Here is a 13963-nt window from a genome sequence, read left to right on the forward strand (position 1 = left end):
CCAGCCCAGCACAGCACAGCACAGCACAGCACAGCACAGCACAGCACAGCACAGCACAGCACAGCCCAGCTCAGCCCAGCCCAGCCCAACCCAGCCCAGCCCAGCACAGCACAGCCCAGCACAGCCCAGCACAGCACAGCACAGCACAGCACAGCACAGCACAGCACAGCACAGCACAGCACAGCACAGCACAGCCCAGCCCAGCACAGAACAGCCCAGCACAGCACAGCCCACCCCAGCCCAGAATGAATTGGGGCTATAACTCAGCAGTAAAGTGCTTGCCTAGCATGGAAAGGTCCTGGGTTAAACCTCCAGTGCAAAACAAACAAAAGAACTGCAGCTTATTGCTGACTAATAAATCACTTGAGCTTTCATTAAATCAATATCTTCTTTACTGCATACTAAAGTTTAATGCATGTGTGGATCTATATATAAATGTTATTTTTCTAGTGATCACGTTTTTAGCAACTGATCATGTTTTTAGCAACTATGCCTTTATACTTTAATATTTATGAGGTCAGTCTTATTAATCATTTTTTGTGATTTTCATCATAACCTGCAGATTAGTTGTAGGCCACTGGAAATAATCTATAGTATGTTTGGGCATGTTTAGTAGACATTTCTATGTCAATGTAAAAACAGGGGATGTGTTAATAAAATTCAGGTTTTCTCTTCATTTTTTGTGCTTTTCTAATTTTCATTTTTTTCACCAGGAATCTTACACTTTTAAAATTCACCATACCATGAGTATTTTTACCTTTTTCACTGTATCTTTTCTCCCATTTCATTCTCTAGAACTATGACTGTTTATACTTAGGAGCTGGACTTAGCACATTAATTTAGTCCTGTTTAGCTTCTGGACCCAAGCATTGTCAAGGGCTTCCCCTTTATTGATTCTCTCAGCTTCCTGGGCAGAAATCACAGCATCCATAAAATTATGGCTTGCTTCCTACTTTGTAGTGTTTGCTTATGTTACTTTGCTGGAGCAAGCAGGATTGCCATAGTGACAGTGGCTTGTCTGGTTCTGAACTTCATAGACTACCTTAGTATTTTATGCTCAAGTACAATGCCTGATTTTTGGCTGGTGGCAGAGAAGTCACTTGAGAGTCAATGGGACTGATAGTTCAAGAACTGCAAGGTCCTTCCTAAACAAATGAAGTCATACAAGTAGCAAACGGTATAGCTGACCTGGAGCCCAGCCAGAGAGAACCAGATTTGAAGAAAGGGTCTTCTGGGAGCCATGAATAAGAAAGAGAAACAGACTCTAACCTTAGGGGTCCCTCATTGGAAAGCAGAAGGTTAAGTCTCTAGTTGCTACCTCCAGAGAATAGACTTAAGTGACTAGTTGGGTGATAGGTCACTACCTGCTCAGTTCCAGCTTAGTTCTTCTAGGACTGCCTGACCACAGGGGCATTGCTTTCTACTCTATTCTTCCCATAAGGTCATTCCTGCAAGCAGGGTAGCTTCTGCAGTATGGGGCTAGGTCCAACTTAAGGGCAATTAGGACAGACCTATCAGAGTATATGCAAGCCACTCTCCCATGGACTTCATGGGAATGGGAGAACCTTCATGGTTCCTGTGTAAATTACTTTTCTCATTGCTCTGACAAAAGCAATTTAAGGAAAAGTATGTCTTAGCTCATGGTTTGAGGGGACAGCATAGTGGCAGAAGTGTGAAGCAACTGATTATATCCTGTCCACAGTCAGGAAGCAGAGAAAGACAAACGCTGGTGTTCAAATGGTTTTCTCCTTCTTATTGGGGACCTCAATCTATATATGCTCCCATTCACACTTAGAGGAGATATTACCTCTTCAATTAAATAACTCTTGAAGTGACCTCACAAATATACCCAGTCATGGACCAGCCTGATTTCATCTTAGGGTAAAAAGCCATTTTGTTATAAGGTCAGAATATGTTGTTTCTATTTGCTATAAAATTAAAGTTTGACTCACATGTACTGTACCCTAACTAGATAAGGTATTTGGTCAAGGAACCTTGAGATGTTTGGCCAAGATGACCTGTCAAATAATCTAATCTGCTATCTGCTTCTGTAAAATTCGGTTGCAAAGTCCTTGTTGCAAAACTCCAGTTTACACTTTCTCCCTATAAAAGGAAGCCTGAATAGTTAACCCACACAGCTGCTGTCTGAGAGAGTCAGTCTTATGCACAATAAATAAAGCTTGCTTAATTGGCTTTCATTTGAATGGTGGTTTTTACTCTTGCCTGGTGAGATTAACACCAGAGGTTTGTTTCCTGGGTGATTCCAAATATGGTCAAGTTAACCATGATGATTAGCCTCAAGTCCACTCCTTGTCCACCTGACACCTAAATATATCACTTCTAAATCATACATTCTATCTCTTGCCCCAGTAGATTCATGGTCATCTCATAACGCAAAGCTCCTCAAAAGTCTCTTAACAGTTTCAATATTATTCAAGTCTACTCTTCTGAAACTCAAGGCAATCTCTTATCTATAAGCCAATAATAATAATAAATAACAACAAGCAAGTTATATACTTCCAATATACAAATATCACAGAGTAAATATTCCCACTCTCACATGGTAAAACGGTGGCAGGGGCAAACAAGAGAAGATCAGACCAAAGGAATACCAAAATCCAGCAAGGCAAACATCAAGTCTTATATCTCCATGTTCGGTATCTGTGTCTATATCTGTGTCTGTATCTGTATCTATATCTGTGGCATCATCTGGATTCAATGGGCTTGGGTAGCCCCACCCCCAGTTTTGCCACCTATAGCACTGTCGCCTCTTAGGCTAGTTCCATTTATGTAGCTTTTCTCAGCAGCTGTCCTAAGACCTCCACTATACCTGGGTTTTCACTACAATTTAGGCTTTGCTTTTACAGGCTTATAGAATGGCCTTTCAGAATCTTCTTGTAGGATCTGACCCTCCTTGATGAAAGACTCCATGACACCCTCACTCCAGCATTTTGCTGCTGCCAAGTTCCAGATGTCGTCGGACTCCCTTCTACTATAGCTGTAGTAGTCTCTATGTGCCCTGGTAGTTGAACCAGGAAAAAACACTTCCTGAAAACTGTTGTTTTCTAGTACAGAACCCCTTCAGCTGTTCAGCTCACTCTTCCCTTCTGATGGGTTTTCATTTTCAGAAGACACTGATGTCTTTGATTGGTGGAGTGTGGCCTGGGAGCATCTTCCCTGTTGTTCCAATGCAGAACCTCAGGTTTCTCTTTATCAGCACTCTATCAGTTACAGCTGCTTTCTCCATATTTTCCCTGTCTCCAACTTTATACTCACTTCTTTGCTCCCCACACTTCCCATTTTCTATACCTTCCTTCTTTACCTTCATTCTAAACCTCAGCAAGTGGAGAGAACACAGACCATGACTTAACTCAAATACTGTGCTTCTTAAAAGTTCCTCCAAGTGAGAGAGTCCATTATTTTTTAATTCAGCCTCATTCAAATTTTCAGGACACAGACAAGCTACAGCCAGATCCTTTGCCAGAAATGTAACACTAGTAACCTCTACCCCAGTTTCCAACAGAGTGCTTGTTCACCTTGGAAACCTTATGAGCCGGGACTCTACTGCCCATATTTTTTTTTTTTTTCAGCTTTCTGGTCTTCTACACATGCACTAGAATGGACTAGAAAGTTCTTCCCACAGCAATTTAGGGATTTTTCTACTCTTCAGTTCTATATTTTTCACCATTAATCCTGGTAAATGGTCAGGTTTGTCATAGTCCCAGCTCTACCTCTTTGTACAAATTTTCTGTATTATTTTGTTGTGACAAAAATACATGACAAGAGCAACTTAAGGGAGGAACTTAGGCTTGTTTTGGCGTAGGCCTGGTCCTTCTTGGATTTTCTATGTGGCTCCCACTGGATCTGTCTCCACATTTTCCAGTGTATCAGCTGTCTAATAGTCCCCTCTTTAAAGTACCATGTAAGCATTGATCATCTTTTCTGCCAAGTTTCTTTGAGAATTCCAAATACAGGGTTAGAGAGATGGTTTGGTGGTTAAAAGCATGGTGGGACTGAAGTTCAGTTATCCCTAAATCAACTCTTCAATAGAAGAATCTGGAAGATTAAATAATACTATTCAGGAGGATACTTTGGTTTGAATAAAAACCAAAACCGAAACAAACTGGTGTATGAAATTGAATCACTCCTGAGGAGTTCTTGGCTGCAATTAATGAATACAGCAGAATTTTCTTATGGAAGGGCTTTGGAAAGAATACTGTTTAACAATGCACATAGCTGGACACCAGTGGCATAAACTGTATATTAAAAGAACTATAATTAAAAGAATACAGTACAGCATATTTATTAATATTTATTTTAAGAGAAATTTCTCTGGCAAAAGCAATGAGACTTTCCCAGTATTAATTAATTAATGAGTTGTACTTCCTATTTCTGTTTTTAGTTTTGTCAGTTTTTGCATCAAGTATTTTATTTTTGGGAAAGAATCTCACTATGTATCTCAGGCTAGCCTTGAACTTGGGATTTCCTGCCTCAGTTTCTGAAGTGCTGGCATTGCAGATGTATGCTAAAATACCTAGCTTTCATCAAGTGTTTTGAGTTGAAGATTGCTTTGTTAGGTACATTCAAATTGAGGATTGTTGCATCTTCCTATGAATCCATCTTTTACCATTATGAAATGTTTTGTTTAGTTACTGGCAACAGTTTTTGTCTTGTTTACTTTGATATGAACGTAGTACATTAGTTTCCTTATGTTTAGCACTTATTTTCAAATTATGCCTTGCCTTGTAATGAGTATTATAGTTAAGCATAGTCTTTTTATCTAACCTGACATTTTTCTGTTTCACATTTTAAAATTATCTAGTAAAAATATATGAAAAATAAAAATTATTCTTTATTTTCTGCCCCTCCCAGTCTCTAGCTCAGGCTGGCTTAAAACTTGCTGTGTAGCCAAGGATGACCTTGTTTTTCTGATTCTCTTGCCTCCACATCCCAAGTGATGGAATTACAGCCTTTCATTAACATGCTTGACTCTAGTTCTCTCCTTTAAAAACTGTATATACATAAATTTGTTATTACTGCTGCTGTTGGGATTTATTTATATTTTGTTTTATCTTTGAGACTCTCATGTAGTCACCTTGACCTCAAACTCACATAGCTGAAGATGACTGTGAAGTGCTGACCCTCTTGCCTTTACTTCCTGAATGTTGGGGCTGTAAGCATAAACCACCTTGGCTAGTTTACTGAGGACTGAACCAGGGTACCAAGAAAGCTATATATCCCTAGTGTGTGGTTGTGGAATTTTTGTTCTACTAAGGTCTTAAAGTATGCGTGAGAAATAGAGACAAGGGTAGGCCAAGCAAAGGAAGAAAAGCATCAGTCCATGAGCAGAGCAACGCTCTAGTTCTAGTCACTGACAGAATGACTCCTCAGACCTGGCTGGCATGGTCAGTGGGGCAATGCAAACCCCACGACATCAGCTGTCACTCCCCTGACAGCTTCCTGGAAAGCAGGGAGAAGTGCACAGTCTATCTGGGGTCTGAGTGCCTCTGTCTGTCCAGTAGAAAAACGACACTGGGCCAATAATACAGTAATTACAAGATATTAGGGGAAGGTTTCTTTAAAAGGAGAGAGAAATATGTTTTCATTTGCTAGTGATTTTGAATGCCCCTCCATCCCTACTTTTGGGCAGTGAGAAGCATAATAATATATTTATGATTACATGATACATATTTATTTGTGCCTTTTAACTGGAGCTTTCATCTTATTTATATTTAATGTTTATTGATAACTATTAAGTTTAATCTTTCCATCTTGATATTTGTTTTTATTTACCCTATCTGCATTTTGTTTTCTGTTCCTCCTTCCTTGAATTATTTTAGGTGAACCACAAGATTTTTTTGATACCTCATTTTACTCCTCCCATTAATATTTTAGCTGTCATTCCTTTAGCATTGTCTCACCTTAGAAATTATATATGCATCTTTAAGACCTGACAACCTACATCTAAGCACCTCTCTACTTCATGGCTGTTGTCGTACACCTGCAGAATCCCACTGTGCTCCTGCCTGCCCTTTTTACTTTTACTTCCATCTGTGTTTGAAACTTTAAAAAAGGTATTGCAGAATTCAAGTGTTATATATAAACCACATTTATAAAACCATGAGATACGTAAGGCAGGTTATGTAAAATAAAAGTGAGCATGTTTCATCTCTGCTCATTCTAGTATGCTGGTCATGAAGACTTGGGGCTTTGTGTGACCTCATTTCTCTTCAGCCTGAAGAACATTCTTTAAGTCATCCTACTAGTGAAGAAGTACTTAGACAAACTCATATTTCTGCAGGTCTGAGGAATGTCTTTGTTTTGCTTTATTTTTTGTAACTTCATAGATGACAAATCCCAGACTATTTGGGAACTCTGGAAATTATCTTCTACCTCTGTTTTTGCTGTAATAATACCATTGTTCCTTTGCCAATGTGTCTTGTCTTCTATTGCTGATTTTTTTTTCTATTGCTGATTTTTAAGATTTTCTTTTTGTCTTTGGGTTGTGTGTGTGTGTGTTTTATTAGATATTTTCTTTTTTTAAAGTTGGTCTAACTTTATTGAAACTTGTTAGAGAAGATAAAATTCCCACTGTTTTGAGTCATAGATTATTGAAATCTGACTTATATTTTACTACAAAGAATGTATGAAAGCCGGGCGTTGGTGGTGCACGCCTTTAATCCCAGCACTTGGGAGGCAGAGGCAGGTGGATTTCTGAGTTCGAGGCCAGCCTGGTCTACAAAGTGAGTTCCAGGACAGCCAGGGCTACACAGAGAAACCCTGTCTTGAAAAACCAAAAAGACCAAAAAACCAAAAAAAAAAAAAAAAAAAAAAAAGAAAAGTATGATAAACAGTTCAAGCTACAGTATAAAAAGCTTTATTTTAAAACTTGAGTGTCTCTTCATTGAGTGTTTGCAAACGGGCTTCCTAAACATTACAGTTGTTACAGCTCCAAGAAAACCACACTTAATACAGCATCAAAGATGTTCTGACCCAACCATGAAAACTAGTGAGAATTACAAGATGCTTTAGTAACAAAGTAACATGGAAAGATTTACTTCTTGTATCAAAAAAGTTACTCATATATAATAACACAAAGAAAATGAAAAAAATCTCTAGACGCCTGTAGAGACTGACCTCTTATTAATACGTGGATCTCAGTAAGCATAATTTCAGGGAAAAAAGACTAAAATATGTGTATCAGTTATAACAGACGTTCCTAGAGGAGGCTTTCGGTTGTTAAATACTCTCCCAATTTCCAGACTCTTTTATTGTTTAATCCCAAGGATTAAAGCCAGGAGCACTCACATAATAAGTCCTTAACTTACTATGTCCTGGGACCCTTCCCTAGCTCCTTTATGTTTCTATTTTGAGGCAGACTCCACAGACTAGCCTTGAACTTTTGGTCGTCTTGCTTCAGCCTCTTTTCTAAAGCCCACTCTATTCTAAGGTCCTTTTGAAAATGGGAAGAAATAATTTAATGATTCCAATCTCAGCTTCCATATTAAGGCAGTGTTTTTCATTCCATTCCCTACTGACAGTGTCCTCCCTACTTAGGATATCAGAGGCTCTCTGTATAACAAGGTCTTTGTTTTCGTATTGTTTTAAACTTTCAGTGAAACATTTGCATCTTTTGAGAAATGTCTTTAGTGAATACTCAAGTCCTGATAGTATCCTAATGCATGAAGCATAGAAGTAGGTAGCATGCCCAGGATCATTTAAGGCTGGATTGGTGCCAACTATACTGAAATATAAAAGGCAAATCCAGTTGTCAAACACCTGTTCTTAATTTAGAGCAAAGCTACATAAACCTCACTGATAAATATGAAAACTTAAAATGTAGAAGAAAATCATCTCAGTCCCCATGAAGATTACCTACCTACTTGTAAAAGTCAATTCTGATGTTTTGTCCAGTCTCCCTAAAAGTGTGGTATCCAGCTGACAGATTGTATCTGTTGCCTGGGTAGAGCTTTTTGACCTATTAACAGAAAATCATCCTAATAAGACTAGAGTTAAAGGCATTCTTTGGATCATGTCTTTTAATATTTCAGAGGAAAGCCAGAGGTGGCTTCCAGTACAACAGAGACACTGATGAGACCTTGGGTACTGTTCTCCAGCATCACCACTGTGTTGATGTACTGTGAGCTGTGTACTTGGGGCTCACCGCACTCACTGTTTTTGTGCCAGTTTCCATAGCCTTCCAGCATCGTAGTCCTCCCAATACTCGTCCTGAACCTGACTTCCAGACCATCCACGTCCATACTGCCTGCCCTCCTGAAAGCCTGCATCCCAGTCTGTCCATATGATCCGGTCATTCAGACGAGTTCCGTTTATGTACCTCATTGCAGTCTGCACATCTACTCTTAAATAGTATTCCACAAAACAGAATCCACATGCTGTTTTCTTCATTTTATCCAGACCTATGACGATCTTCTTTATATCACCACTTTTGCTGAGAAGTTCGTAAATCTGTTGTTCTTCAGTTGTATAAAAGGAAAGATTTCCAACATACAATGTACAGCTTTTCTTCAGTAACTTTTCTTGTTCTTCATTGTCGCCCTGGAATTGCTGGTCCTGGTACTCGCTGAGTTCCACATAGGAGTCACTGCTCAGTGCCTTCAGTAAGCCACCCAACATGATGCAGAAACATGAAACATGACAAGGCCATGGCAGGGAGACAGATTTTTTTTTTTAAATAAATTTCAAATGTTATCCCCTTTCTTGGTTTCCCCTCCGAAAACCCCCTCCCCCTTCCCCTTCCAACCCTGCTTATCAACCCACCCACTCCCATTTCCTGGCCCTGGCATTCCCCTATACTGGGGCATAGAGCCTTCACAGGACTGGGGCATAGAGCCTTCACAGGACCGGGCCTCTCCTCCAACTAGGCCTCTGCTACATATGCAGCTAGAGCCATGAGTCCCACCATGTGTCTTCTTTGGTTGGTGGTTTAGTCCCAGGGAACTCTGGGGGTACTAGTTAGTTCATATTGTTACTGTTCCTATGGGACTGCAAATCACTTTAGCTCCTTGGGTACTTTCTCTAGCTCCTTCATTGGGGACCCTGTGTTCCATCCAATGGATGGCTGATAGCATCCACCTCTGTATTTGTCAGGCACTGGAAGAGCCCCTCAGAAGACAGCTATATCAGGCTCCTGTCAGCAAGCTCTTGTTGGCATCCATAATAGTGTCTGGGTTTGGTGGTTGTATATGGGATGGATCCCCAGGTGGGGCAGTCTCTGGATGGTCATTCCTTCAGTCTCTGCTCCACACTTTGTCTCTGTAACTCCTTCCATGGGTATTTTGTTCCTCCTTCTAAGGATTGAAGTATCCACAATTTGGTCTTCCTTCTTGAGTTTCATGTGTTTTTTGAGTTGTATACTGGGTATTCCGAGCTTCTGGGCTAATATCCACTTATAGTGAGTGCATATCATGTGTGTTCTTTTGTGATTGGGTTACCTCACTAAGGATGATATCCTCAAGATCCATCCATTTGCCTAAGAATTTCATAAATTCATTGTTTTTAATAGCTGCGCAGTACTCTGTTGTGTAAATGTACCACGTTTTCTGTATCCATTCCTCTGTTGATGTCTTTGGGTTTTACAAATTTTACTTTCTTCTGGAATGTTTTAAAGCTTTTTGGATATATGATTCTTGTTAATAAATATTTGAAAGTTTTCAGCCATATTTATTATACCTTACCTTCATTCTCTTCTCTTCTTGTGGAAGTTGACCTATTTTATTTTATCCCATGTATGGGTTTTAAGTGATCCATGCTCTTTTTCTCTTTGTGTCTCATTCTTATCTCTGTATACTGGCATAGATTAATGGATATTTTTCTAAGGTGACTTTTTTCCTCCTCCTTCTTCTTCTCCTCTTCCTCTGTTTCCTCCTCTTCCTCCTCTCCTTCTTCCTCCTCTTCCTCTTCCTCTTCCTCCTCCTCCTTCCTCTTTTTGTTTTTGAAATGGGGACTCACTATGTAGTCTTGGCTGGTCTGGAATTTACTATGTAGATCAGGCTAGATTTGAACTCATTGAAATCCACCTGTTTCTGCTTCCCAAGTACTGGAATTAAAGGTATCTGTCACCACATTTGGCCCATGCTACATTTTTTGTTATTGTTCTGGTATGGTATTCTTCACTTTAATGATCTTATTCCTATCTACAGTGTTCATTATCTCTTAATTATCCCTTTCTTTAATTATCCCTTCCTATAGTGTTCATATATCTTTTTTTATTTATTTGCTTATTTATTTACTTATTTATTTTTAATTTTAATTAGATATTTTCTTTATTTACATTTCTTTTTTTCCAACAGAAAGAAATGATTTATTTGAGAGCCTATACCTCCCTACACATCATAAAAATTTACTGCAAATTACTTTTATGACAAATGAAAGCATAAAATCACATATATTAATGTAGTGTGTATATCCCTGCATACACTCAACATTGTTCAAACCAGATTAAATATATATAATTAAATATATGCATCCTAAAAGACTCATTTTATATGATCAAAACATTTAGAGTCCTATCTTTTATAACATACAGAACATTATTGCTATTTCTAATCATCTTATTGCACATTAGCATGATAGAGCTTCTTTTTTTAAAGTTCATCTTAAAGTTCTTAAAATTAGCACTTAGAGCCCACTTTTTCATCTAAAATATTTAGCTGGTTTTTTGTTTGTTTTTGTTTTTGTTTATTGAGACAGAGTGCCACTATGTAGACTGAGCTAGCCTTGAACTCACAGAAATCCGCCTGCCTCTGCTCCTGAATGCTGGGATTAAAGACATGCACTACCATGCCTGACATATTTTTTAGCATTACATATAATATTACATATGTAATATTATACATATTATATGTATAATATGTATATAATATATACAATATATATGCTAAAAATAGGTTGAGCATGGTAGTACATTATCTATAATATATACATTATATATGTACATATAATATATATATATATATATATATACACACACACACACACCACACACACATACATATATATGTATATATTAGATCTTAGGAAAGAATATATATTACATATATACATAATTATATATAATATATATAATTTTATATACATTATAAAATGGAATGCCTTCTGTTGATTTCCCATAGTTGTCAGTCTGTCTTCAGCCTTGATGTCTATTCCTAGACACTCACAGACTCATAGGAGACCTAATGAAGAATGTGTTATGTACGGGAGCTCTTTTGAGCTTTAGTGTGCCTTGCTAGACTACAAGTTAATTAAAAATTTAGGTGGTGTCTCTTCCCTCCTCTAGGGATTAGAGTTGCTCACAATGGGCTCTTTTCTTTAAAAAGCTCATCACTTTCTGGAATCCTATTTGGTTGGAACACTTTTGTTCCTCCTTTTACTCTAAGGTGATAGGTACTTTCCTTTAAAACTAAGGTTTTAGCCAGGCGTGGTGGTGCACGTCTTTAATCCCAGCACTTGGGAGGCAGAGGCAGGTGAATTTCTGAGTTCGAGGCCAGCCTAGTCTATGAGTTCCAGGACAGCCAGGGCTGCACAGAGAAACCCTGTCTCGAAAAACCAAACCAAACTAAAACAAAACAAAACAAAAGAAAAACAAAAAAAAAACCTAAGGTTTTAAAAGGTGTTTCTTGTAGGCAAAAGAGAGACTGTTTTTTGATCCATTCAGTCAGTCTGTGATTTTTTGATTGGAGAATTGAGGCCATTAATATTTAAAATTATGATTGAAATGTACTATTTATGTTCATCATTTTTACTTATGATTTGCTGTGTTCTCAGTGACATTCTGTGTTGAAATAATTATTCTTTTGTTTTTCTTTCTATGGTCACTCTCCTACATTCATAGCTCTCTTCAGTCTCAAGTACCTTATTTTCAATTACTAAATTTCAATAAGTACCTTATTTTCAAGTACCTTATATTCAAGTACCTGCGTTTCCCTTACGTTTGGTTTGTTGGATAGAGGTTTTCTCAGAGTGTTTGTGTAATGGGGAACTCCTTTTCCTTCAATCATGGCAGATAGTTTAGCTGGATGCATTGGTTTAGGACTTGGAATACATTGTTCCAGGCTCTTCTGGCTTTCAAAGTTTCCTCTGAGAAATAAGCTATTATTCTGATGGAGTTTCCTGTATATGTGACTAATCTTTTTTTTCCTCTTGTACCTTTCAATATGTTTTGTCTTTATAGTTTTTTCATGTTCCTTGATTATTTGATCTAGATCCTCTCTTTTATCTTTGAGACTTCATTTTCTGTTGTCTGCTTGATTCCTTTGAGTTTTCTAGTTGGGCTTCTGGGTTTTTCAATTTCATCTTCAGTCTTCTTCTATGTTTCTCTTTCCTGATTGAATTCTGAATTCTGTTCAAGTCTTAGGTTGTCTTTACCATTTCCATTAGCCTAATGCTTGTGTTTTCTTGGGCATCAATCTGGCATTTATTTTCTTTAAGTCCTTTCTCCTTGAGTTCATTGAGCTATTTCTTTGTGTTTCCTTTATACTTGATTTTTTTGAGATTTATGACTGTGCCTTTAACTTTTGTGTTTGGAGTTCTGGGTATTCTCATTGGCAAGCATTTCTATACACTAATAGGTATTGGAGAAAGATACTGGCTTTATCTTTCATATTACTGGTATTCCTTTGATGAGATCTGGGCATGTGGACTCCCTTTGTTAGTTCTGAGTTTGTTATGGCTATATCAGGGTGTGGGAGAGAAAGAATGGTGGCATCTTGAGGTGTCTTGGGGTGTAGTAGGTGGAATGCAGTCAGGTGGGCAAAAGGGACTGGACTAGTTTGCAGGATGTGATTCCTGTTCCAAGTTGGGGATAGACAGGTCTGAGTGGAAAAGCTGTATATGACATGAGAGTTTTGTGTTATAGAAAGTATGGATGATACTGCCCTGTGATGGTTTGTATATCCTTGGACCAGGGAGTGGCACCATCTGAAGGTGTGGCCTTGTTGGAATAGGTGTGACCTAGTTGGAATGGGTGTGTCACTGTGGGTGTGGGTATAAGATCCTCACCCTAGTTGCCTGGAAGTCAGTCTTCCACTAGCAGCCTTTGGATGAAGACATAGAACTCTCAGCTCCTCCTGCGCCATGCCTGCCTGGATACTGCCATGCTCCCACCTTGATGATAATGGACTGAACCTCTGAACCTGTAAGCCAGCCGCAATTAAATGTTGTTTTTTTATAAGACTTGCCTTGGTCATAGTGTCTGTTCACAGCAGTAAAACCCTAACTAATACAGAAGTTGGTACTGGGAGTGGGGTATTGCTGTGATAGGCCTGACCATGCTTTTATTTGAAAGAATGTGGATTTTGGGATTTTGGATTTGGAAAGCAGTGGAATGCTTTAAATGGGGCTTAATGGGTCATCCTAGTAGGAATATGGAAGATTTTGTTGTTGGGAGTAATTTGAACTGTGTTGACCTGGCCCAAGAGATTTCAAAGGAGAAGAATTTCAGAATGTGGCATAAAGACTGGTTTTGTGGTATTTTGGTGAAGAATGTGGCTACTTTTTGCCCTTGTCTGAAAAGTTTGCCTGAGGCTAAGGTGAAGAGACTTGGATTAATTGCATTGACAAAAGAAGTTTCAAAAAAGCCCAGCAGAGACTTTGTTCTCTGGTTAAGTCTTATGAAGAAAAGTTTGAACAAGTATAGCAAGCTTAGAAAGGAAAAATATAAAATATATGGTTTGAGTATTAAAGGAGTACCAGGAAGTGAAATGGAGCAAAATCTTGTGTTCTAGGAGATAAAGATTAAGGGAGTGGGACCTTGGGGCAAGATCCTACCCAGCTAAATTAGATCCAGGCATGGTGGTACACACCTTTAATCCCATGAGACAAGCATGCTGATCTCTACATTCAGGGTCAATCTACAGAGCAAGAACCAGGATAGCCAAGCTTAGGCAATGAAGTATTTAGAAAACATAAAGCTAGTGATAATGTAATAATACAAGGGGATCAT

The 13963-nt window shown here is 38.5% G+C and overlaps 2 protein-coding genes across 3 annotated transcripts in view; both read right to left on the minus strand.

Moving 5' to 3' along the window:
- Poln (DNA polymerase nu) overlaps positions 1–13963 on the minus strand; it is a 141797-nt gene that overhangs the window by 35619 nt on the left and 92215 nt on the right. The gene's annotated exons all lie outside the window — the stretch shown is intronic.
- Positions 7948–8637, minus strand: LOC110294700 (nuclear cap-binding protein subunit 2-like). Of its 2 annotated transcripts, XM_021163102.2 has the most exons (2): positions 8520–8637; positions 7948–8357 (listed from the first exon to the last, which is right to left on the minus strand). In XM_021163102.2, the coding sequence occupies exons 1-2, from the start codon at positions 8635–8637 to the stop codon at positions 8170–8172; spliced, it is 306 nt and encodes a 101-aa protein (XP_021018761.1). In that variant the 3' UTR covers positions 7948–8169. The 2 variants fall into 2 exon arrangements, with proteins under 2 accessions (XP_021018761.1, XP_021018760.1); XM_021163101.2 differs by having other exon boundaries at positions 7948–8637.

The sequence above is a fragment of the Mus caroli genome, unplaced genomic scaffold, assembly GCF_978045245.1.
Source record: "Mus caroli unplaced genomic scaffold, Mus_caroli_1 scaffold_4, whole genome shotgun sequence".
Lineage (NCBI taxonomy): Eukaryota > Metazoa > Chordata > Mammalia > Rodentia > Muridae > Mus > Mus caroli.

Excerpts from the sequence above, each read along its gene's own strand:
- LOC110294700 (XM_021163101.2), bottom strand. The coding sequence starts at position 8,637 with ATGTTGGGTGGCTTACTGAAGGCACTGAGCAGTGACTCCTATGTGGAA.